Here is a 24,902-nt window from a genome sequence, read left to right as displayed (position 1 = left end):
AATACTCTTCTATAACTCAAAATCTGTCTCTGCAGTTGCTCAACACAGATTAGTTTCTACTGTCTCTCCCCATTTCCCTATCTTTACAATGGGAAAACAATCCCTTTTTTTCTTTTTTTTTTCCTTCATTGGTTTGTGGTTTTTTTAATCATAGGATATATTCCTCTACCACATACATCTACATCTATACATCACTTCCAGATTAGTTAAATGTTATTAGGAAAAATGACCAAATAGGGGGGAAAAAGCAGCCTGGGAAACTTTACTCTGAACATGGAAGGAATAAAGCGCTGGGTGAAATGGCTCAGAGGAGGAGGTTTCATGCAGAAGACAATTGATGGACAGGTGGCTGCTTTGCATGAGGTTGAATAATTTTGGTTGGTTCTCCAGATTCTCTGAAGACCCTGATTGAAACTGATGCTGTTCACAGTCTGTCACTAAGGAGCTGTAATCAAGTAGGGCTCAAATACTTCCCTCCCCCATGCTCTTCGTAGCTGCTGCTGTTAGACAGGAAAAATCTTAGTTCAACTCTAGCATTGCTTAGAAAAATGTGACACTTCTGAGCTGGAAGTGCCATGCTTCTGAAGGGAACGTTCTGTAACGCAGAAAGATAGAATCTTTTTATATATCACTGCTTAAACAGTGATCCAAAATAGTCTGGAACTGTCCTGACTTACACTGAGTCCAAGGCCTTGCCTGTTTGGCAGCCTTCAATGCACTCTTATTATCAAAGCCAATCTGTAGCAATTAAATTGCATCTTGGCATTTGAAGGTGTGTTTGGACTTTATGTGGGTTTTGTTTGTTTGTTTGTTTTGGTTGATTTTGTTGTTGGTTGTTTTGGGGTTTTTTTGGTTGTTTTTTAGTTGTGTGTTTGGGGTTTTTATTTTTTTTTCTCCACAGAATAAAGCAAATGTTTTTTTTCTCCTTCCTGCAGCGAATGTTTTTTTCCCTACATCTTGGTTGTGTTTCTCCTTAGGTCAGGGAAGGCTGGTGGGTTTGCCCTCAATTTGGAAAGGGACTGGTGGAACTCGGAAGCTTTTTCAGCAATCTTTGGCAAACAGCGCTTGTTGAACGTTACCGTATCTACCGTGCATCTCCTCCCGTGAGCCAGGCTGCAGTTTCGGGCTGGCTGCGGAGGAGCCCGGGGCTGTGGAGCTGCGCCGCAGTTTTGGCGAGCTGAAGTTCTTGGCCATTCACCCTTTGTTGTGTCCCCTCAGTGTCCCGCCCTGCTGCCCGGTGTCCCCTCAGTGAGGGGCGGTTGCGCCGTGTCCCCCCAGCGCCGGGCCGGGCCGGGCGGTACCGCCGTGTCCCCTCAGCGCCGGGCCGGGCCGGGCGGTACCGCCGTGTCCCCTCAGCGCCGGGCCGGGCCGGGCGGTACCGCCGTGTCCCCTCAGCGCCGGGCCGGGCCGGGCGGTACCGCCCCGCTGACGGGATCCGGCGCGACGGCGGCCGCGCCACTTCCTGGCGGCGGGAGCGGGGCGATGGCGGCGCAGGACGTGCTGGGCCAGACCGCCCGGCTGGCCTCGTCCAGCGCCCTGCTGCAGGTGCGGGGCCGCCCCTCCCTCCTTCTTCCTCATCCTCCTCCTCTTGCCGCTGCTGCTCGGTGGGGCGCCGCAGGTGCTTCCCGTGCGGCTTCTTTCGCAGGTGCTGTTCCGGGTGGTCACGTTCGGGCTGAACGCCTTCACCCTCCGCTACCTGTCCCGGGAGCTGCTCGGCGTGGTCAATGTCAGGTGAGGGGCGGCGGCTCGGCGGCACCCGTGAGGGCTGTGCGGCAGAGCTTGTGCTGCTCTCGCCCTCTCACTGCGAGCCTCTGATCAATGCTCCTGGCCGTGTCGCACTGTTTGGTCATTTCATGCCTCCCCAGGTCTGTTTTGGCCTGAAACTCCGGTAGCACTGTTGTGTGTTTAGGCCATCAGTTTGGGGTGGAAAAACTAGATACAATGTGTTTTTCCTACAGCATATACTGTATCTTCACAGTTGGTCTGCAGCATGTGTTCTTGCCATTTGAAACATCGCGTGAAATTACTTTCAGTTTTTAGGAGATGGTGATAATTTTACCTCGTATAACCATGTTTGCACACCTGTAGGAATTTGTCTGCCAGGCATTTGTGGGTAAAAACTGATGCTACTGCATGAAGGATTTACAATTTATAGAAAAGAAATTGTTTTCTCTCCTTTTTTTTTCCCCTTTTCACCCGCTTTAGGCTGACTCTGCTGTACTCAACAGTTGTCTTCCTTGCCAGGGAGGCATTTCGCAGAGCTTGTTTGAGTGGAAGTGCCAAGAGAAACTGGACCAAAACAATTAATCTCCTGTGGCTGACGTAAGATACCCTTAAAAGTTTACTTCCTTAGAATATCTCGTTTTTGTCTGGGAGCTCACAGAATGAGAGGAAGTGTTTATTTACTGAGGTAATTATTTCAGAAGCCTCTGTTATGTTTCTGATTTAGGACTGTTGTAGGAAGTTGCTCGAGTCTGGTGCTGTAGCATTTTTGGACTTGATTTTTTGTTGGAGCACATGAAGAAGTTTATTGCAAAAAGTGCCATTTTTTCTGTTGCTTGACTTTCATTTGGGCTGTAGCTTTTGAAGAAAAACCCTGTTGCACCAATATGTAGCCCTTTGTTTTTTCTTCCTCTTTTTGCCCAGTTTTGTTCTTTTATTACCCAGTGTGCATTTGTGAACCTGCAACATAAATGTTTGGGTAGGAGAGATACAAAATTAAAAAACAAGGAGGAAGTAGGGTTGCCTCTTTCAGCTGTGGTGCTGTTTATAGCAGAACAGCCTAAAGTCCACAGGACACTGCAACAAGCGATCACACATTGCAGTGTGGATAAAGTGGATTTTATAGCTTGTTTATCCCTCCTGGTTCCTGATTCTCTCTGCTTTCTACCTCTGTCAGCTCTAGCTGCTGTGTAGCCCCAGCTGGGCTGGGCAGGGCAGTAAAGTTACCTGCCTGATACAGTTGAAAACTACCCCTGCATGATCAAATAGTATTCTCCCACTGGGGCACCTGACTTTCCCTGGAACTGCCCAGCTGTTAACTGGATCTGGCCCAGGAAGGGGGGGGTTATGGGTGGTCATCTGCATCCAGGTGTGAAGAAGAGGGATTGTTCCTGTCAGGGAAAGGTATAATAGTAATATTTAAAATACATTGTTTCTGTACTGTAGTCAGCTTTCTGCTGTGTGATAGCCTTTCCAGCGAGCTTTGGCAGAGATGACACTGATTGTGCGTATACTTTTGTTTTAAATTTTTCCTTATAGAGAAGCATAACATCAAATGAAGGTTAACTTTGGTGAAGCATCTGAAATACATGTTAGGAGCTTGATGTCTAATATCTTAGAGGTCTGATAGTGTGAGGGTCAAAGAGATTCTTGCTGCAGTGATGTAAAACTTGATGGACTCTGTCAGGAACTCTCTTTCTGAAGCAGTGTCAGCAGAACAGGATGTGCAAGCTGATGTGGGATCAGAATTGTTTGCTCCTAAGGCACAAAAATGCAGATATTTGACCTAAGGGGTCTGGAGTAGAAAATGGGCAACTCATAAAAAACGTTTTCTGTAGAGTGCCTTAAGGGTGTTCATTACAAAGGAAAATATTCATTCTTGGTATGGTAACAATAGGAATTAATTCCTCAGGGCCTATTTTTGTGTAATCATTGTGGCCATATGTGATATTACATATGTGGCCATATGAAATCTAATTTTCTTTTTTTTTTTCCTGTTTTGTTGGGAGTTTTTGTTTTGTTTTTTGTTGTAATGTTTTTTGTTTGTTTGTTTTGGTTTTTCCTTTTTTTTTTTTTTTTGTTTCTGCTGCAGTCAAATTTCCATTAATTAGTTTTTATATTTTTTAGAGTCCCTCTTGGTGTCTTTTGGTCTCTTACCTCGGGCTTAGTCTGGCTGTACTTGCTTGAAGTACCCGATCCTTCTGTGGTTCCTCACTATGAGGCTGGTGTAGTGGCATTTGGTCTTTCTGCCATTATTGAACTCCTGGGAGAGCCATTCTGGGTTTTAGCACAAGCTCATTTGTTTGTGAGACTTAAGGTTAGTAAAGTCTGTGGGGTGTGTGCATGTGGGGGGAATCTTTACTGAAAAGAACAGATTACTGACTTAGATCTTTGTATATTCAAGCATATAAAAACCCCTGTGTGTACTGTTTAGTACTGCATGGCCTAGTTTGTGACATACCCAGGAATTTGTACCCATTAAAATAAGCAAATTGGTTTATTTAGACATTATCACCTTTGAGTTCCTTTAATCCTGAAACATAGGTTTTAATTGGAGGGAGAGATACTGCTTCCACAATTCCACATGAGATATTGAGACTGTGATAGTCTCAAGCAAAGATTTTTTCCATATGTCCTGTAAAAAGAACTGGGAAAATGCAATGAAACTATGAAATGCTAGAATAGAAAACATACAGAGCAATGACAATCTAAGCTGGCCAGCTCAGCAAAAAGAAACTGCCATAAAGTCACACTGACTTTGAAAATCTTACATTCCTACATCAATTCTGTGCATTAAACATATGCATTTTAAGCTTGTGTACATGCTTAAGTTGCCAGAAAATAACCCTTCTCTGTTTTGTGTTTCTTAAAGGTAATTGCTGAAAGCCTTTCAGTAGTGTCAAAATGCATTTTGACAGTTACTTTAGTAATCCTTTATCCTCACTGGGGCCTTTACATTTTTTGCTTGGCTCAGGTAAGTTCCCTTTGTTCTCTCTCACCTGAATTTTAATTTTCCTTTGACATTTAGTCTGCTGAAGAACTTTGTGGAGCTGAGAGAAAAAGCTCCTGGGAGGTTTAAGATTTAGAATTTATATTTAGTATTTTCCTGGTATTCATTATTGACTTGGTGCTTTGACATTCAGTTAAAGGGAGGTAGAATGAAACTCCTTCCATCTGTGAAGGCACATCTTGCAAATAAGGTTATGTTATTCTACTCACACAGAACCTTATCAGCCTAATCAAGTGCTAATCAAGTGCAATTAATTCAGGTTAAAACTTTTTCTTGATGACAATGAAGGAGGGATAATTTTTCTCCTTCAAGTTTTTGCCCTGGCTGTTGTAGATCTCTTATAACTGATGGAAATTGGAAATGTTCTATGAGGTGAGAGATGTAGGCAGTAGCTACTCTGTCAGCTTGATTTTTGATTGAGTAATTGCTTTATAATTGGACCTTCACCGTTCTATAAATGCTGAATAAAGCAGGAAAATTAGCAAAGGCCTATGATAACCTACATGTTAAAAAAAAATAGAAAGCTCAACAGCATTCTTAAGAACTGTTCAAATCCTTACCTAGTTTAATATTTGGTAGGCATAAGAGCTACTTACATTTTCTTCTCACTGTATTTTTCACCTAGTATATAATTCTGCATTTCTAAGTTAATTTGGTTTCACTGTTTTTCTTTTCTCCTTCCTGATCTTCCCAGCTTTTATATGTCAGTGTTCTGGTAATGTGCTATGTGATTCATTTTGTCATATTTTTGGGATCTCCTGAAGCCACAAAGAAATCATTTCCAGTTGCTAGGGTGAAAGCTCTATTACCTAGCTTTGTGGAAGATGAGGTAAGTTGTGCAATTTATTTCTTGATTTTCTTCTTAAAATCTCACGTGAAGGCACTTTGAATGTTGCTTTTAGACTGGGGAGTAAATTGAGTAGTTTCGGGGTTATTTTTGCACTATAGAAAATATGATTGATTAAATAAAAAATATTGCATAGAAATTGTGCTTGAAGTTTATATTAGTAAAATTCTCGTCAGAAAAACTTCATGAAACTTGAACTCTTTGTGGTTTTGGGTTTGTTGTTGCTGACTTGGTGTGTGCCAAATATTAGTAGACATTAACTGGAGGTAGGCCATCTGCACTGTCAGGGGAATGACCAGCTATCACTGGATCTGAGGCAGAAAATAAACCAGAACCATGTAACAGTGAATTTTTTGGTACTTTGATCTCTGCACAGAATAACCATAATGTTCCACAGCATCCTAGAGATACACAAATATCTCTCAAACGAAAATGAAGCAAAGAAAGAAATTAAAAGACTCGTTGAGAAAGACATCATTCTGGATAAGATTTACAGATTGAAAATATACAGGTGGTTCTTGGTTGCAAGTCTTAAAAGGACAGTTTGAAGAGCAGTAAACAGTTCATATCTCCAGTGAGGGTAAAGTTATATTGGCACTTTAAACACTCTGAGTGTTCCTAACTCTAGCCTTGATTAGTATTTTCTGTAGAATGCTCTTATGGGTACTTTCAGCAGCAGCAGCACTTTTCAACAAGGGAATCAGTTTTTGCCAGATCCGTGATGTTAGTGCTTGAATTCAGCAATATTTTACTAGTGGTTAATAACTGTGGCATTGGGGGTTTCCTTACCACTGCAGTTAGAGCTACCCTAGCGTTGCACTGCCTTGCTGTTTTCTATTTCTACTCTGTAACATCAATCACATTTGTTACATTTCAGTATTTTTTTTCAGACCTTTGTTAACTGGAAGGAAGCACGCTTGACATGGAGTTTCTTCAAACAATCCTTCTTGAAACAGATTTTGACAGAGGGTGAGGCTTGACATAGAGGTGTGAGGGAAGAGGGCTCATGAAAACTATTTACAAAATTGACTTAAAGCTTCAGGAAGCTTGGGTGGGGGAAGATGAGGCGCATGATTGCCAACCTGAATGGAGTTTTTGAAGGTTTCCAGAATTAGGTGCTATCCTATTTGACTTTGTCTCTTGAATGCTTAATATTGGAAGTGCCTGAACAAGTATTGGGTAGGATTTAGAGGCTTGTTCTGAAGTTCTCTATTTTGAACTTACAGGTGAACGTTATGTGATGACTTTTTTGAATGTGTTAAATTTTGGAGATCAGGGTAAGTGTGATGGTATTGTGGAATGGTGACAGAGTTTTCTTAGTCACTGCTCTTCATGTAGTTCTGAAAATGACTTAAAGTGTTTGAAGATAGCTTGAAAGTCTGAGAATGTTTCAAAGCCTTTGAGCTGCATTTCAGGGAGTGGTTAATATAAACTTTAATTTAAGATAATAGAATTATAGAATAGCCTGGAAATGACCTTCAAGATTATCTAGTTCCAGTCCCCCTGCCATGGACGTTCACTAGATCTATATCTTTGCATTCTCCTGTATCAGTAAATCCTTACATTCCTGTTCTTATTCAGTGAACTTCATCATGATCATCTAATTCCTCTACAGCAAGAATTCTAAGTCTAGATTCACTTCTGTCTAGCTGGTGCTTTTGTCTTACCTTTGCCATGAGCAAACCTTGCAATTTTAAGGTGTAGTTGCTTGATTGTCAGAATTTTTAGAGAATACTGCTTCAATGTTGCACTAAATACCACTTGTTTTCTCTTTTTTTTGGGGATGTTAAATTAGAATTCATGTTGTTATTAAAGATTTGGAATTAAAATATGTCTAAAACTCTGAGATTGCCTTTTTTTATTTAAGGTGTATATGATATTGTGAATAACCTCGGTTCACTGGTGGCCAGGTTTATCTTTTTGCCCATTGAGGAGAGCTTTTATGTATTTTTTGCTAAAGTGTTGGAAAGAGGGAAGACTGTAAAGGACCAGAAGCAGGTATGTTTGTTTGGATTAATTACATGTCAAATGCTTGATTTTTGTTACAGATAAGTTGCATCACAGAAGTGTGACTGACGGAAATTCAGTGTGTTTAAATTTGCTTATTGAGGCTGTTAAAATTGAAAAATGGAGAATAAAAATGTTGAGTGAGACTGGACCAAAAAGAAAAGAGAATAGGTAAAATAAGGAAATAGAAATGAAAATATGTAGTGGTATAGTGCTGCTTTGCATCAATAAAGTTAACTTCAGCTGCTCCAAGCAGTGTGATGGAAAGCCTACTCTACTGTGTATTTCCAGATATAGCAAGCCATTATTTAAATAATGAAATCTAGTAAATAAATGCTATCTGGAAGTACTTTTTTTACTTAAATGTAGCTGTTAAATAATGTTCCTGAAGAGTGCTACTTTTGGAAGAAAAGAATTGGATTTTTCTTGTGTTTGAGTTATATGAGGAGGATTAATGAATAGGAGCTTTGTTCCACAGAGTATTATTCTTGCTCACTCATGAGGGTCAGCCTGTAGCAGTCCTGCTAATTGCACATCAGCACACAATTAAATCCTGTGCTACACGTCTGTGGTGGGCTAAGGGAGGTGTCTGTGTGTATATTTGGTATAGAACCTACCTCGTGTGTAGAACTGAAAAAATGGTGGAATAATAAATCTGTAAAAAGTGTTACCAAATTAAGAGCATGTGCGTGGATAATTCAATAACAAAGGATACGTTTCACACCTTTTTAGACCATGCAAACTGATTTGTTTCTCTGAAGGAGCATTTCTGCATGAGAGTGGCTGTTATTACATTGATTTTGGTTCATGTAATTTACTATGGTTTTTTTCAGGATGATGTTGCTATGGCTGCAAATGTACTGGAATTGCTGCTGAAACTTGTGCTCCTGATTGGCCTCACCATTACTGTTTTTGGCTATGCCTATTCTCAGCTGGCTCTGGATATTTATGGAGGCTCAATGCTCAGTTCTGGAACAGGTAAAGATTTATAGACCTGACAAAAAACCACCACTCCTTAGGAGAAAAACCCTACAGCTATTATGAATCTTTTATAAATCAGCAGTTTAGGTTTTTTCCTGTGAAACTGCTATTGGAATCTGTGATTTAGCTCATCAGAATCCTTCATCTTGCTTATTTGTGTTCTTTTTAAGATATCTAGACAGGAAACTTGTTCAAATGAACTGAAGTGTTGGAAAGGATGGATAAATATAATTGCCTGGCAAAAGATTCACAATAGTACAGCCAGGATGAAAACAATCCCCCTTACTGGCTTAATATCAGTGTCTGTAAAAACAAAGTGGTTTGCTAAAAGATATCATTAACTATTTCGCTTTCTAATGTGTTTTTTAGGTCCAGATCTCCTCCGGTGTTACTCGTTGTATGTCCTGTTTCTTGCTGTTAATGGAGTAACAGAATGTTTTACATCTGCCTTAATGTGCAAAGAAGAAGTGGACAGGTAGGAAACAGTGTCTACAGAGCATTCCTGTGAATTTATTTGTGCTGACCTTAAAAAGGAATTGGTGCTTTTGCACAAAATAATATCCTGCCCCACAGAAAAGCAACTCCCTGCTAGGCAGTGTGCATTTAGATTCAGATATAGAAGCTTTAGCAAGAGTTGAAAAGTTTGGGTAAGAAAGGTCAGAAACTAAGAAATAAAGATTGTTAATTTAGCTTTAGGCACATCACTGACTGATAAAGTAGTTTAAATGTGTGTTTTCTGCACAGATGAGCTTGAAGTTACACTTTTTAAGACAATCACTTGACTCACTGAAAGTTTGCAACTATTAACATATTTCATGTACAGGTACTGGATGTACACTTAGGAATAGCCCAGGCTGTGGGTGTTATTCCAGTGGTTTACTACTTTGTAGGAGGTTGGACTAGGTGACCTCCTGAGAGCCCTTCCAGCCTGGATTATTTCCTGGTTCTGATGTGGCCCTTTCAAATTAATTTCAGTGAGATCTTTTTTGACTTTGCAAGGGCTGCTTTCAATACCCCTTTAAAATGTGCACTAGTTTTCCAAGTCACTGTTTACAACAGGAATGAAATAAAGTGTCAATTTGTTCTTGAGCATTCATTTTCTTTAATATATTCCTAACATAAAATAGCAAAAAATGCACAAGTTTTTACATTACTAATAATTGTTATTAAGTTTGATTTTCTGCAATGAGTGCACAACTGATTAGTGTAATAGAATTCCGTTCACATAATGTAGTTCTTGGTTTAATTTGGTTGATGTATTTTCTATTCTTTCAAATTATTTTTTTTTATCCTCTCATTTCTCAAATTTATTTTCACTAGAAGATGGTAAAAGAAATTCTGTTACTGATGTTAGAAAATAAAAGATCATTAGTAAATGAATGCTGGAACTGCATGCATTGTTAAATTATTTCTTCTTTTTGTTTTTTTCCCTAGGTACAATTTTGTTATGCTGGCATTGTCTTTCATATTTCTGTGCATCTCTTATTTCCTGACCCACCGGTATGGCAGTGTGGGCTTTATCCTTGCCAACTGCTTCAACATGGGCATCAGAATAGCTCACAGCACCCACTACATCCATCACTACTTCAGAGAAAGCACCCACAGACCCCTCACAGGCCTGCTGCCCTCCCCAGCTCTGCTGCTGGTTTACATCCTCAGTGCTGGGGTCACTGCTTTCTCAGAGGTGAGCTCCTTCCTCTCTGCTCTCACTGACCGTGCTGCTGTCAGGGACTTCGTGTCCACAAAAAGGGGAATGCCATTAGGAAAACAGGCTTTTGAGGGTAGGCTGGGAGATTTGCATTACAGAAAGGCAGGATACATTGTTAAGAGATTCTTTGTATCAATGTTCTCTGCCACCTGTACAAGGTGGATCTGACAAGTAAAATAAAATCTAACACATTTCTGCAGTCTGTAGTTAATCCATGTTCTTTGTTATTAATAATGGAAATTTTGCAGTGGCACCAAGAAACTGGCATTAAAAATTCTTTAATAAAAACAAGTAATAACCAAAACTAGAAGAAAACCAAAAATTGCTAAGAACACATTTAACACATTTATTCAGTACAAGATGGTAATTGTGCAGGCTGATTATTAAGGGGATTGGAGCTTTTCAATATACAAAAATTTGACAGCTTGAAAATCCATTATGCTTGAGAAAGGAGAATTTTATATTTTGGAGTGTGAGATTTCCAGTTTGTTAGAAAATAGCCTGATATGTTGCTGTACAGTAGCAGACTTGCCAGACAGCACCAGCAGAGTTTTGTGTAATCTCAGTTAACACATTTCTGCATGCCAGATAACAGCATCTTTCTCATTCACCTTCAGATATCTACTGAATGGTTATTTTTTGCTGAACTTAAGAACTTAAGTAACTGAATGTTGTGGCTCTTGAAGATGATTTATTGTAGGGTCAGTGCACGTGCACAACTCTGCTTGGCTTGATGGTGAAGTTAGTGTGTTGGACAGAGGTGTTGGACCTTATTTCTTGTTGAGGCAGTAAATGCACTTTGTGCTGAGTGGTTTTCCTGCAATGCCTTATTTTCTTTGTTGTAGGTGTTGTTCTGCTGTGACAAGGGCTGGATGGCCAGGCTGATCCACATCAGCACAGGTGCCCTGTGCCTTGCAGCAACGCTGGTTACCATGTTATGCACAGAGACCAAGCTCATCCACTTTGTCAGGAGCCAGTTCCTCTCCCGCTATCTGAAGAAAGGAACATGACCTGCTCCTGTGCAGAACAGTTCTTGTACGTGCTTGCAGGAAAGGGCTGTGTTTTTTCCATAAGATCTGTATGGAAAAAAGGTTTCCATGTGTGTTTGGAAGCCCTGATAAGGGAGTGGCAATGCTGGAAACTGGCACATGAATATTATTTTGTCTTCTGAACTGGTCAGTACAGCAAAAGAGAGGTGAATAGTTTTCTCTTTATGAATCATTCTTGTCTAAGCTTTTCTTCAAACAGCCTCTGAAGATCTAAGCTGCACCCACTGATACAACCTGGTTGACAGACTGCATGTAGAGAGCTCCCCTTCCTGCCACTGGGCAGTGTAGGAAGGCCTGACGTGGTTTAGAAGGCTTTTATTTGGCATGCATGCTGCTTAACTGGGGAGAAGATGGTCAGGGAGAAAATCCCAAAACCAACCACAACTGTGAATGCCATAAAAATACCCAGAAGCTGAGGAGAACCCTAGAGCAAGGACCAGCACCAGTGTGAGTGTTGTGGAGCAGAACACAGTGTGGTGCAGAGGGATTGAGCTGTCACTGTTTGAAGTGCAAAGTAGGGAACAGAAGATCCTGACGTTTACAAGTAAATTAATGCAATACACAGCATGTGTCCCTGCTGGCTCTGTAAGATTATTTCATTCATCAGATCCTTCCTGTCTGAGGGCATTGATTAAGTTGTCAGAAATACTCTGAAGCCTTAACTGGAAGGGGTTTTTGGCATTGTGTGCATAAGGTGTTGAGTACAATCACGGATGGTGCAGTTCATAAGGTTACTCATAAAACTTCTTGCTTTCATCCCATTGTCTTTTGGGTTTGTCTGAGATTTTAAACGCCAGCATGAGCAAACTTATCTCAAAAATAATTTTGTCTGTACAACTGAATGTTAAATATATTTAATAACGTTTTTTTACAAGGAATTATGCATATTGAAGATGTTTTCATTGGATTGTAAATACTTCCTTTTGTTCCAATGTTTTCTCCATATCTTGTTTCTTCTTCAATCTCGACCTCTGGATTGGTTTGTTTTTTGGTTTTTTTTTTTTTTGATTGATGAAAATTTGGATGTTCAGAAGTTCTAAAATTCTGTGTATGGCTGCTGGTTTAGGTGTACTAATGGTGTATTATATAATTGATCTAAGATCTGAACTGGGCAGTTTCAGAATGTACAAGTGGCAGGTTTATAATCATCAGTGTTCCCTTTGCAGTTTTTGGATGGACCAAAAAATGTCAAGGTATGAAAAATGTGTGCTCAGATGTGTGTAGTTGAAAGCTTTTAGTTTAATTATGTAGCAACTCTGCAGATCCTTAGACTGCTTAAAAAAAACTCACTGCAGTGGTGGTGTGGAGTTCATTCTGGTGACCTCAGTGCCCAGGCTGAAATGCTTTCTAGTGTCAGGGCCTTCAGCTTGTAGTTAGAAATATTTTCTAAACTCTGGTAGTTCCCACTTGGAAAACATTGCCAAAGATACTGTATTTGAGAATTTGGTGATTGAAAAATTATCATAGAGAAGCCAAATGTGACAGTGAAGAGAAGGGTGTGGCCTTGCACAGCCAAGGGCAGTTGTCTGTATTGCCTGGCTAGAAGGAGTAGATAAAGTCTTGCTGATTCTTCTTATGCTGTTTTGAAATCTGTCAAAATGAAACAAACTCTACCTTTTTCTGTCTTCTTAATTGAATTTAGTAATTCTTTGCCTTTTACATTTTTCTCTTCAGAATGTCCTACACCTTTTTTTTCTCTTTTCTGTCAGGTGTGGAGTTAGTTGTAAAGTACAGGTTCAAATATTGCAGAGGGTTGAAACTTCTTTATGATGAATGGTCAATGCTTACAACAGTTGCTTCTTCTTTACTTGTTAAGACAGTTGAACCTATGGCTGTGTTTTAAGGTCTGTCTTTTTCTGTATGCCTTTGGGATCCTACTGTGGTACTATCTCAATCTGTACAGTGAATTTTTATAACTCCTTGGAATGAGAAATTTTGTACAGCCCTGCACCTAAAGTGCTTTGGAAGTGGAAGAACTTCTCATACCAGATTGAAGCTTGAAGTCCTTCTGCCTTGTCTGCTCTTACAGCCCCAGCTGTACACTGATATTACTTCTGCTACTTGTAATCTTGTAAGTAGGGTGATATGAGATACTCTTCTGTGACATGACCTGTGTAGTCTCATAAATATTATTTAATAGAAATGAATTATTTAGTATAATATGAATTAATTTAAAGACAACTTACGTTTTTATACCAGTTTGTGTTATTTTGTATTGGAAATATGATTTGTCTTATTTCATATTGGCCAATCTCATGTCTCAAGTGCTATTTTATATGAACCAGGAATACAGTTAAGGTGACTTAATGATTGCTCTTTAGCAAATTAAGGACGCATTCCTCATCTAAACATCATCTGTAAGCAGCTCAGTGATGGTTGACTGGTGTTTGTGATTTGGGATGTTTTATTTTTAATGTTTTATGTGGCAGGAAACTGCAAGGAGAGACACAACGTAGAGACCTATGAAACTACTGGTTTTTTATTTATCAGTGGGATCCTTAATGTCAGAGCTATTAATTGCTTTATTGCTAAAGCAGCAAACTCTCAAACTCAGGGACCAAGTTGAGATTGAACTTGACCACGTTTCCCTTTTGTTTTAGCCTTGTTCATCAGTCAAAAGCACCACTGCCTAAAGTGTCATGAAGCTGTTTTCCAGAGTTCTGAAATCTTTTAGTTTCAGCCAAAGGGGAATGAAACATTTTCTTTGGTGGGGAAGGTTATGATTTCATGCTTTGTGGTGCGCTTTTCTTATTTGTTGGATGAATGATTTTCAAGGTAACACTAAATAAAATTTATTTCCTTTATATTTTGTTGTTGTTTTCCACTTGATGATTACTGGAGTTTTATTTGTATCATTGGTAAAGCTGATGCTTGAATTTGGTTGGATTTTCTAGGATATCTTATGTATAAATTCATTATCAACCTAAACATACACTCCATTTCCTAACACACACGGATTAAATTTGCTGTAGTAGTTTTGTGAGAAGTGGCATCATTATAGTACATTTTCCCCTCTTTGTTTATATCAAATTGTATGAATTGGAATGGCCAAGTTCCTTTGTTTGTTTTTACATTGCATTGTGATAAAAACTGATTCAGTGACCAAGAATAAATCTGATATTTAATGAAATTTTTTAGCTGAATTAGTTTGTGGACGGCAATGTTGCTATTTAGAACTAACCAATTAACCAGTTTTTCAACTGTTTGATTTTCCTCTAGTGCTGTAAGTATTTTATTTGTTAAAAAAGTAGGCAGGGGCAGCCTTTTTTAGGTAAAGAAATGAGGAGCTGAAGCTTTGCCTAAATGGTTAATCTGCTTCAGCAGGCACAAAAGAGAATAGATGAAAGTTTGAATGTTGACCACAACTGAGCACTCATAAGGGATATTGGCTTCTTAGTTCATGTGACGGGTGAAGGATTGTGTGAGTGCCTTGAGGTCAGTCCTATAATTCCTTGGATGCTGAACAGTCCTTCTATCTAGACTTTGACTTTTTTTTTGTGGGCTTCATATTTCTTGCTGTCTGAACAACATACCTTTTTTTTTTTTTTTTTTTTTTTTTGTGGTTTAATTACCTGATTTTAAAGATAATGTCAAAGAGAGGGGATCTGAGGCTTTTTGAACCATATCAGTGCTTCAATGGATGTGCTGAGCTGTAATGGTTTTGTTCAGCACAAAATGCACAACTCATCTGCATTCTGAGGGTGCTGTGGAAATGGAGCTGGTTTTCAGTATAAGCTGAAAATGAAGTTTGAAGCTGTGCACATGTGATGTACAGCTGGGCCCGGGAAACAGCAGGGCCTGCTCAAAAGTGTGAGCAGCTGGGGATTTAAAGAAAACTGATAGGAAGTGCTTATCTCTGCTTCACTTTGGATTGCTTCCGTGGAAAGATGTGTGTTCTCTCTAGTTTCTGATCTGAGCTGTGCTCCATGCCCTGCCTTGCTGGCATCTGGGTGGAGGAGTGAGCGCTTTTCAGTGGGGTGTCTGTCACTGCCCCTCCCTGCAGTGAGCTCTGTTCAGGGAATGTGGTGAGTGTGTGCCTCGCATGCAGACAGTTTGGCAGGATTTGCTGGGAACTGTGGGGAGAGACAAAACACCTCTGGGTTTTCCTTCGTCAGACTCGCTGGTTAGGTGTGGTAGGTGAGCCGCTGGCAGAGCCCTGTGTGTTGTTCACTGGCAAGGTTTTCTGAGTCATGGATAATGTGGTTGGCATAATTTCTCTCCAAAGTTCTGTGCCATCCCACTGAACTGAGAAAGTGGCAAGGAACATAACCAAGAGGGCAGATAATTTATATTTATGGCCCACTTAATAAAACAAGTAACTAAAGCTGTGTCAAGAAAAAAACTCAACAGAGATAGTAGTCCTTTAAGACACATCAGGCATGTGAGTAGTTCCAATCCAGTAGTAAACAAGAATCATGTTTTGTTCTTTGTGATACATTTTTGCTCCAAAAAGGGAACAATGTAACAGAGCTTGGGAGAAGACTGCAAGGTTTAGCTCTTAACGTCCTCAAATGAAGGAATATTCCAGACTTATATCTTTGTGGCCCCCTAGGGAGAGAGGAGTATGAAAGTTCTGAAGGGATGTGCCTGTGTCTCAGCAACTGAAGCACAGTCATGCACTGTCTGTGAGAAAGTGCCTTGTCATCACTTGGGAATATCTTCAACTCTTTTTTATTTGTTTTGATCCCTGTTTCATTCATATGTTGGCAAGCCATTCATAACCAGCTCCTGTATGTAGGTATGCCCCTTTTTTTTGCTGTAAAACATCAGCCTAGCCAGTCTCATTGCAAGAATCACAAGATTTTGGGGCTGGTTTGAGGAAGATGTGGGTCAGCTTGCTGAAGGTCCAGCCCTGACAGCACAGACTGAGGAGGGAACAAATTAGGCTTGCACAGAAAAATTTAATTGTGGTTTCTTTTGTGTTGTGGATGCTTGACTTGGCAGTGCTGTTTTCCAAATGGAAGGGATTCTTGGAAGTAATTTTATTAAACAGGTGCCATAAAGTGCACTCATATGCCTTCTCTTAGTTGTGTAATGATTTTTAGCAGTCTCTCAGTGTGGAGAGGAGAGGTTATGGTTTGAGGAAAGGGAAGTGTGCTGAGTACAGTACATGTGCAAGGCACAGTGTCCCTCTGGGGAGAGGCCTTTAGTCTGAGAGTTACTTCCCTCTCTGAATGCATTTCTGTTGCTGCAGATAAAAGCACGTCTCTGCTCAAGTGCTTCTCTAGGCAACCAGGAGAACCTGTTTGGAAGAATCAGAGTATGCCCATGGAGCTTTGCTGGTCAAGTAGGGTTTATTGATGCATTGAAAATGCAGGCAATAGTGTGTGACAATATATAACTCTCACTAAGAGTCCTCCCATTTGAGATTGACTGTGTATTAACCTGTGGAAATGGTGTGGTTTTTCTGTGGTTCTTTCAGAATTGTACTGACAGTACATTTTTCTAGTATTTTTTTCTTCTCCCTCTGATGACTTAATTACACAGCAGCTTCACACATGTTCATCTAGGATCTCTGCAGGAGCACAGGATGAGGACTGGGGAAGTGCTGGAGCATCACTCAGCTCCTGCTCAGCACAGTCAGGCTGGAGGAGAGCTGAGTAGAACCTCCCCTGATCAACAGGGGTGAGTGTCAGGGCTCATGGCCTGAGTCTTGGCTGCACAGCTGTGAGCACCTTGCCTCAGATTCCTAAGGAAAAGTTGGGAGAGCTGTGGGAAACATCTGTAATAAAGCTGGGCAGGATAAAACAACTAGGATTTTTTCTTGAGACAGCTGCTCCAGGATTCGGGATGAAAACCACTACAAGTATACGTTCCTTACTGTAAATACAGAATTGGAAGGTGGCAGCTCATGAGCCCAGAAGGTCCATTTCAGGGAGCTGCAGAGATTCCCTACCAAACCATCTGCTGGTAGAGATGCTCTAAGTGCTGGATGTGTGCTGTGCTTCATAGCTCTCTAAGTTTCAGTGGGTTTGTGCATCCAAACCAATACATGAGTTTTCTTTTCTGAGTTGAATGTATTACAGAATCATAGAATAGTTTGGGTTGGGAGGGACCTTTAAAGATCATCAAGGACATCATATCCTGCTTGTGGATTCTATTTGCAGTTGGCCAAAGTTGCCTGAATGAAACAGCTCAGAGGAAGACTTGAAAAATTGTGGAGTGCAGGTGAACCAAGTCTTTTGGTGTGAAAGCCACAACTGAAGCAGAATCAAATCAGAAACTGAAAACAAACACATAATGTTGAGGTTTGGTAACTGGGCATTAATGTTACCCAGTGTTCTGCTGGGCGTGATTGCTCACCAGGTGAGGTGAAAAGGGAAGGATTTCTCCCATCCAGAGGAAAATGTAGTGTTGAAGGTCACCTGAAAGATATTCTGGTGTGGGAGCAGGAAGCTTTCATGGCTGAAGATGCATTGACAAAGGCTGAAAAGGCATTTGCAATCTGTCAGGGGAGCAGTACATCTAAGGCAGCGTTAAGGTTGCTGCAGGATGGGCCTTGAGGTGATCTGCAAGCAATTTGACTTAATCTGTAACAGTTAGGAAAAGGAAAATTAGTCTCTGTAGGGTAAGAAAAGGTGGACTTGAAAGCAGAGGTTGAAATATTAAAGGAACGGGAACAGAATGGAAGTGGAAGAACAGCAGAAAAATAGTGCAGAGTGGTGTGTGCTGCAAAAGCCTGTGTTCAGCATCGGTGATGAAGTGCATGTGATGAAGGACATACAAAAGGCTAGACAATAAAACCTCCAGCTGTGCAGTTACTTGGCAGTGGAAACAAGCTTGAGCCGCTTCAGGGCTGTAGTTAGAGGCAGAATTGTGGATTGGATGATTCAGCTTCCTCAAGGAGTCTCCTGGTCTTTGAAAAGGGCATTGCAAGAAGAGCAAGGCGTGGTTGGATTTGCTGGTGCAGAATTTAGCCCAGAGACCTCAGCCCGTGGGACTGAAGGGAAGCTTGTTGGTTCAGTCCAGATCAGTTTGGTGTGGATATACCAAAACACATGGAAGAGACATTTCCTAGCTCTTCCCAAGTTTCTTGGTACCAGGACTTAGACCAGTTCTCTTCTGCTAATCCATGTGGGAGAAATGGGAGAAATTGCAGGTGAATGCAGACAGATGGAAAACTGCCACTGCCGCAAGCAGCTGCCACACCATGGGAGGGGGGAGCCCTGATCTCTGCTGGGGAGCACGGACACAGGGAGGACAGCACAGTGAAGCTGTGCTCCAGACTGTGCTTTCCCTGACTCCACACCTGCTGCCTGGAGGAACTCAGACTGCATATACTGGAGCCCCACAGAGAGCACAGTGGATTTTAAGTTTAATGAATTCAGGAACAGAAATTAAAAAATATAAGAGTTTTACACTGACAATGTTTGGATTTCAACTAAATGTGCATGACTTAATATTCACAATTAAAATAGTAGAACATTTAATGTATTAAATATGGACTCAATCTTGAATGAGCAAAGGTAAATGGTAAATATTGGTTATTTGCAGATCTGCTTTCTTTGAATTTAGTGAAGTGTGTATGATATACAGTAATTTGGGTAAATGAAGAAACAATTTAAAGAAAGGGACAGTCCCTTCTGCTTGAGGAGGGAAAACTTCAGCCATTGAAAAAGTAATGGAATATTCTGTTTTCCAAGAAAGGTGTGTGCTGAGGAAGTGGTGAAGTACAAACACCATTTGGGGATATGTGGACCAGACCCCAAGGATTATTCAGGACTACATTTGTGTGAAAAGGTACCACCAGCTGTAAGTGTAGAAAGAGCTTGTGGTGCTTTGGATCAGGAATAAATAATAGGATTAAGAATAGACCAAAATACAAAGACCAGTATTGGAAGAAGTGCTTTAATTGATTGGGATAAAACCTTGAAAGAGTGAATTAGAAACATAGTAAGTCAATAGCCATTGTTAATTCTTGTGGTTTATTTTACAGGGTGATGCTGCCAGCATTATTGGCTTGAGGAGAAGTAGCTCCATGTAGTGAGGATGATGTTGATTTCAAGCAAGTGTGTAGCAACAGAGGGATTCCAGAAGAGGTGAATAAAACAGAAGGGAAGAGGTTTGAAACAGAAAAGCATTAAATACTGACAGTACTTTAGTAAGGAGTTTGGAGAATCGTGGAATTTAATGTGTATATGAAATAAAAATTACTAATGAAATAGTGCAGTCCATGTGGGGTAGGGATAAAATGAAAGGAAGATTGTACAAGTGAGTGCTAGAAGAGGCTTGTGCATGTGTGTGCTAATCAAAGCTCCCTTCCTCTCTCCCTCCCTTCCTCCTTCCTTCCCCTCAAGCGTGTATCTGTAAGATTTTCAATGTTAACCATCACTTCAGTTGATAAACACAATTACTATTAATAAAACTGACTGTAGAAGGAATACCTCCCATGAGAATAAAGGACAAAATGGTAGAGGCATCTGTAGTGTAGTCTCAATATCAGACACCTTAACCATGAAAGGTATTTTTTCTGTACAAGCTGTAAGAGTTCAGAGCAAAAACTTCTGTGATGAGTGTGTGCCAAGGAAACAAGGTGATTCTTGGTAGTTATTGTTCTTTCCTGGCTGTATTAGAACACTACTGTAACAATTACTTGTACTAAATACAAAGTTATCTGCTTCTTGAAGGAGAAAAGTGGAATGAGTGAGTATTGAGCAAATGGAGAACAGGCATAAGCAGATCATAGTATCATTTGAGCTTTACTGGCTAGAATACTGGCAAAAAAAAGGGCAAGAACTTTGTGCCTGGATAAAATTAATGCCTGAGAAAAGTGGGAGGTTTGCTCAGTGAATAGCTTCATCAAATTAAAAAATAATACAAGTAATGATACTGTAATTTTTCTTCAATGATAACCAAGTATTTCTCTGTCATTAGAAATGACAAGCCACAGTGATGACATATGAATTTACAAAGAATGCCATTGCCATGGAATATTAGCTGAAGACATTCCTTGATTACAAAAAAAGCTTTGTGAAGGAAAAAAAGTTAAATGAGCCTTACAGTCTAAAACAGAAAACAAGCATAAATGTGAGTGAAAGCTGCTCGTGCAGAACTTGAGCAAGTCATTTTATGCAGTTCCTCTAATCTTTGGCACTACAATTAATAACAGTTTTGATTACATAGCTCACTTACCAATAAATCACCTGGCCACTAACAGGAATAATTGTATCAACATATCAATGCCTTGATTGATTTCTGCTGTTTGTTGCCATCACAAAATGCTGATGTTGTTTGGGTTATGACAACCTGCACTGACTGCCAAATGCATTCACCTAGGTAAATATGTGTGTGTGTGTCAAACAAATCTGTGCCTGTGTCAGAAGATCACAGGCCAAAGAAAACGTTTCTGTTACTACACAGCAAGTATTAAACATCAGTGGAATCCAGTTTGTACTGATGTATCCATAAATATTTATTAAAATAGTATTAAAGCAGTTCCTGGGGACCATTTCTTATGGAATGCCAGAAGTAGCTTGTAAATTCACCTTTGAAATAATTTGTAAAACTGTATGTTTTGGGGTTGGTTTCCTTGTTGTTTATGTTGTGGCGGGGTGCACAGGATCTTGGTGACAGTGACAACTTATACAAAGTCAGGATGAGATAAAGGGCTTGTGACTTACTTTGGCCAAGGGAATGGTGCCCTGCTGCTCCTGATGGGCAGAAGGTACACAGCTTATATGTCAAATGTGCTGCTTCCTGGGTATGCATTTGGAGTGACTTAACTTTCCCTTCTTTTTTAGAAGAGTGCTTGAGAAATTGTATGGAGTTCATCTCCTGAACAGTATTGTTTTTGTCAAATCAAGACTGATTTTTATGAAGTGCTTCAGGTTTCTTAATTTCTGCATGAGGGAAATACTCTGTTGCATTTCCTTCCCCTCTCCCTTCCTGACTGACTCTGGAGTGGAGCACTCTGGTTCTTTGATGCCCTGACTGCTAACCATTGCCAGCAGCACCGTCTTGGCAAAAAGAACAACAAAAATTATTTCCCCCCTGTAGTTCTGTGTCCTTGCTCCCCTCTTTGGTGCCATCTGTGTTTTCCTTCTTGTTCCTTTGCTGTAGCAGCCATGGGACCTCAAGGAGATACTTCTTGTGTGTTTAACTGTGAAATATTTTCATGCATGTTCCAACTGATCTTCAGCTCAGTCCTGTGTTATTTAAGCCAAGTCCATGTGCAGCATTTAATAAAAGGTTTAGACATCACCAGGTACTTCACCACCTAATTCTGGGTTTAAATGTTTGTGTTCAAGGTAAGAGCGTGTTCATCTGATCACGGCAAATAAAGAGCACATCTCAATTATTTTAAAAATACCTTCCTATTTGGGGCATGAATTTAAGTTCTTAAGTTTTAGAAATCATCTGTTGCTAAAGTAAAGCCTGGAAAAAAGGATCAAAACCATTTGTTAAGCAAATATAATTTTCCAATAGTAAATGGATTCTGTCACCTGAAGGTGATAGTAGATAGTAGATACACTACCTGAAACTAGTTGCCTGATTACTTTTAACAGTTTATGAAGGGTTGTGACTGGTTATTTGGATTTTTCTTCCCCTGCAGCTGTGAATTAGATGAAAAAATACTGCAGCTGAACATAACATTGTTTTGTCACTAGGAAATTCACTGCTGGCATTGAATTCAACCTGGAAAAGTAAAGAGGTCATGACACAACATCTGTTTTGTGGAGAGCTTAGTTATTACCACCAGTAATACTACAAACACTGGAGTGGAAAAAATAACTCCAGAGCAAAGATGTTGCTAAATTGCCTTTTTGACCATTGTTTTATGGGCTGTGTTAGCTGGATTTCCCCTCATATGTGTGTTTGGAAGGTAAGTTTGAACAAAATGCTCCTGCTGCTCAAACATAAGGTGGAGCTGTTTCTTTGTGATAGAATTTCCACCTCATCTCCATGTCTTCCTTTTTTCACTCTCCTTGCCACATTTTCAGTGTTGCCGGTGATTTTACAGGTAGTGTGCTGGAAGCATGTGACCTGAGGTTTTAAAACTCCTGTAACAATTTACATTTGCTCTTAGGTTTCATTTTTAGCTAACACAATCCATGTGAGATGTTAGGGGATCTCACCCTGCACTAAGCTGTGCTTAGTCCTCCTCATCCTATTGCTAACCTGAACTGACTTGGGTTCCCACCCAACGCTGCCTTGGGCTGGCTGTAACTGGGGTAGCTTCTTTGCCTCTTCCTTGGGGTGATGGCCTTTGTGTGTCAGGGACAAAAATAATTTAAGGTACATAAATATTAAGCATTTTTTGTCTACTTCATGTTGTCGTTTCTCTATTTTTACTAAGAATGTCAAGTTGTAGTTTCTAATGAACATTTTCTGAGGGCAGGAAGTGCTGTGACATCCTTGGAAGCAACTTTCAGAATTATGAGTTAAAGAGTTACTGTTTTACAATGGCTGCATTGGCATCTGTGGCTCTCTGAGCTACTGACCCTACTCAAAGTATCCCAGTGTTGTGCTTCTCTGCTTTGGAGGAATGACTGGAAGTATGGGTGCAGTGCTTCAGGGGACAGTCAGAGACTGCAGCTGCAGGCAGCTTCCAGGAATGAGCACCTTTCCCCTGTGCCTGTAAAACCTCTCTCCTGCCTGGATTTTGCTTTACCTTTGAAGTTGCTTTCTCCAGGTCCTGACTTGCAGAGATTCAGACTCTTACCCTTCTTGCTAAAAGCCAACTCTTCAATCCTTCCATTATCTGGCTCGTGTGAAAGTCTCAGTTGTGGATTTCAAAGCTTCTCTGTGAACTGGATGTGTCTGTGATTTAACTGGGAGATAGTCAGCAGTTTCAGAAGTGAAATTTGCTTTCTGTGTGTAGCAGATATTGTTACACAACCGTGAGAAAAACCCATCACACACACACAAAACAAACTGTGGCAACCCCCTTGGGATAATGAAGGTTTCTTTATCCTCAGATTTTGCAAACAATCTAGGTATTGAGTAATCATCTTCTAGCTGCTCTTAGAAGTAGCCCCCCCCAGGTTCACCTGCAGCCAGTGAGACAAAACCCTTTTTATGAGGTCATTCTTCTCTCATTCACTTCTGTAATGGAAAGGTTGACTCACCAGCCCCAGCCCTGGAGAGGTAGATAGGATATCTACAGTGTGATTTCACTTTTCCAGCCCTGTTATGCCACATATTAGTCAGAGTTCATTTATTTCATTAGTTTACTTTGTAAGGCAATTACATAACTGTTACCACAATAGGACTAGAATGGTGTTTTACATTTACTAAAATAACTTGGCAAATGATCTCTGTGCAGCAATCTCCTAGCTATAATAGAATTATTCAAATGTCTATGAACATTTTACATGCAGTATTAGAGTGAGTTAGATCAATCAAAAATTAATTGCATCCAAGGCATCAGTATAGCCTTCTGGGATGAGCTGGATGCCAGTATGTCACAATAAAGTCATAATAATTGATGTAGCATTGAATCGTGCCTTTGCTTCTCCCTTATAATGGCAATTTTATTAGCTGAGCAGGCTAGGTGGAAAAATGAAAAGAAAAGAGAAATGAAAGTAAGTTAAATACCAGATAGTGGTCATTAACTTTGATTTAATTCTGTGCTTATGTGGTTTATCATCCTGACACTTTCTGTATGCTTAAAAAAGCTTGTTTTGCACAATTGCACTTCCTCTGTGCTTCCTATTTATATATATGTAGAGAAGAATGGAGTATATGGCTGAGCATTCAATTCAAGCTGTCAACACAAAATATTTCTTCTGAACTTTGATTTGATGACTTGGGCTGTTAACATGAAAAGTATCTTTCCTGGTAAGTGTTTGGTTTTTCCTGATCTTCTTTCTTTCTCAAGGTGTGACTCTTGGATGATTTATGTAGTAGAAGTAGTGTCCAGACAGCAAAATATTTAATAATTCCTCTTCTCGCTAGCAATTTCTTCCGTTTATTTTTTTAAAATTCATAAACCAGGATTATTGCTGTATCACAACTACTGAAGAGTTGTTGAACTGAATTAATACTTTGGCTTCTTTGTCTATGGGTATTGGGGAAAAAAGTCATTCCTTAGCTTCAAATTCAACTACAAACTTTTTTTACTGTTTTCAGAGAATCTGTGAACTAGACCAGAGTTTTTCTTTCTTTGGAAAGCCATATTGACAGTCAGCAGATATAGAAAGATGCTGAGTGAGATGCTGAGTGCAGAAGGCAAACAGGGGTGGTGAGGGGCAAAGTTTCAAGCAAACCATGCTGTTGCCTTGGGTTAGGGGGGACATGGATGGTAGCTGCTGTTTTGTCTTGTTTTATTGCACAGGGACCTAAAAACACGTGGTGAAAATTGTTAAACACACTCAACTTGGTAGAGCTGTAGCTGGGTATTCAGCTGGGAAAAGCAGTCAAACATGAGATAGAAATGCAGATCTACAAAGTTCTGAGCTGTCAGACTTCATGAGTAATGCAAGAAAGTGATGTAAGAGTCTGGAAGACACATTGGTGCCTGAGAGCTGGCAAAGGGAGCAAAGCAGATTAATGTAGGACTAGAGGAAGTCTCATGAGTCCACATAAAGTGACTTTTTCCCTGTGAGTTTGCCTGTGTTAGCAATGCTGTTGTATCTT

General features: G+C 40.2%; 1 protein-coding gene across 4 annotated transcripts; it reads left to right on the top strand.

The window, feature by feature from the left end:
- Nucleotides 1–1,402: 1,402 nt before the first annotated feature.
- On the top strand, nucleotides 1,403–14,128 carry RFT1 (RFT1 glycolipid translocator homolog). Of its 4 annotated transcripts, XR_012057968.1 has the most exons (14): nucleotides 1,403–1,545; nucleotides 1,646–1,731; nucleotides 2,206–2,322; nucleotides 3,850–4,039; nucleotides 4,595–4,696; nucleotides 5,427–5,561; nucleotides 6,470–6,548; nucleotides 6,806–6,856; nucleotides 7,447–7,577; nucleotides 8,420–8,564; nucleotides 8,937–9,042; nucleotides 10,002–10,251; nucleotides 11,121–12,820; nucleotides 12,883–14,128. XR_012057968.1 is itself a non-coding variant. In XM_072934877.1 (13 exons), exons 1-13 carry the CDS (start codon nucleotides 1,483–1,485, stop codon nucleotides 11,283–11,285), a joined length of 1,620 nt encoding a protein of 539 aa, XP_072790978.1. In that variant the 5' UTR covers nucleotides 1,403–1,482; the 3' UTR covers nucleotides 11,286–14,128. The 4 variants fall into 4 exon arrangements, 3 of the variants coding, with proteins under 3 accessions (XP_072790978.1, XP_072790979.1, XP_072790980.1); XM_072934877.1 differs by having other exon boundaries at nucleotides 11,121–14,128; XM_072934878.1 differs by having other exon boundaries at nucleotides 1,426–1,731; nucleotides 2,206–2,410; nucleotides 11,121–14,128.
- Nucleotides 14,129–24,902: the final 10,774 nt, after the last annotated feature.

The sequence above is a fragment of the Taeniopygia guttata genome, chromosome 12 (genome assembly GCF_048771995.1).
Source record: "Taeniopygia guttata chromosome 12, bTaeGut7.mat, whole genome shotgun sequence".
Classification (NCBI taxonomy): domain Eukaryota; kingdom Metazoa; phylum Chordata; class Aves; order Passeriformes; family Estrildidae; genus Taeniopygia; species Taeniopygia guttata.
The sequence above is the reverse complement of the archived record's forward strand: the minus strand, read 5'-3'. Positions and strand labels throughout refer to the sequence as shown.

What these genes read in the sequence shown, in the direction of transcription:
- RFT1 (XM_072934877.1), top strand. Translation starts at nt 1,483, where the DNA reads ATGGCGGCGCAGGACGTGCTGGGCCAGACCGCCCGGCTGGCCTCGTCC. An exon ending in CGTCCAGCGCCCTGCTGCAG is followed by an intron (nt 1,546 to 1,645) that starts GTGCGGGGCCGC and finishes CTTCTTTCGCAG; the next exon opens with GTGCTGTTCCGGGTGGTCAC. An exon ending in GAAACAGATTTTGACAGAGG is followed by an intron (nt 6,549 to 6,805) that starts GTGAGGCTTGAC and finishes TTGAACTTACAG; the next exon opens with GTGAACGTTATGTGATGACT.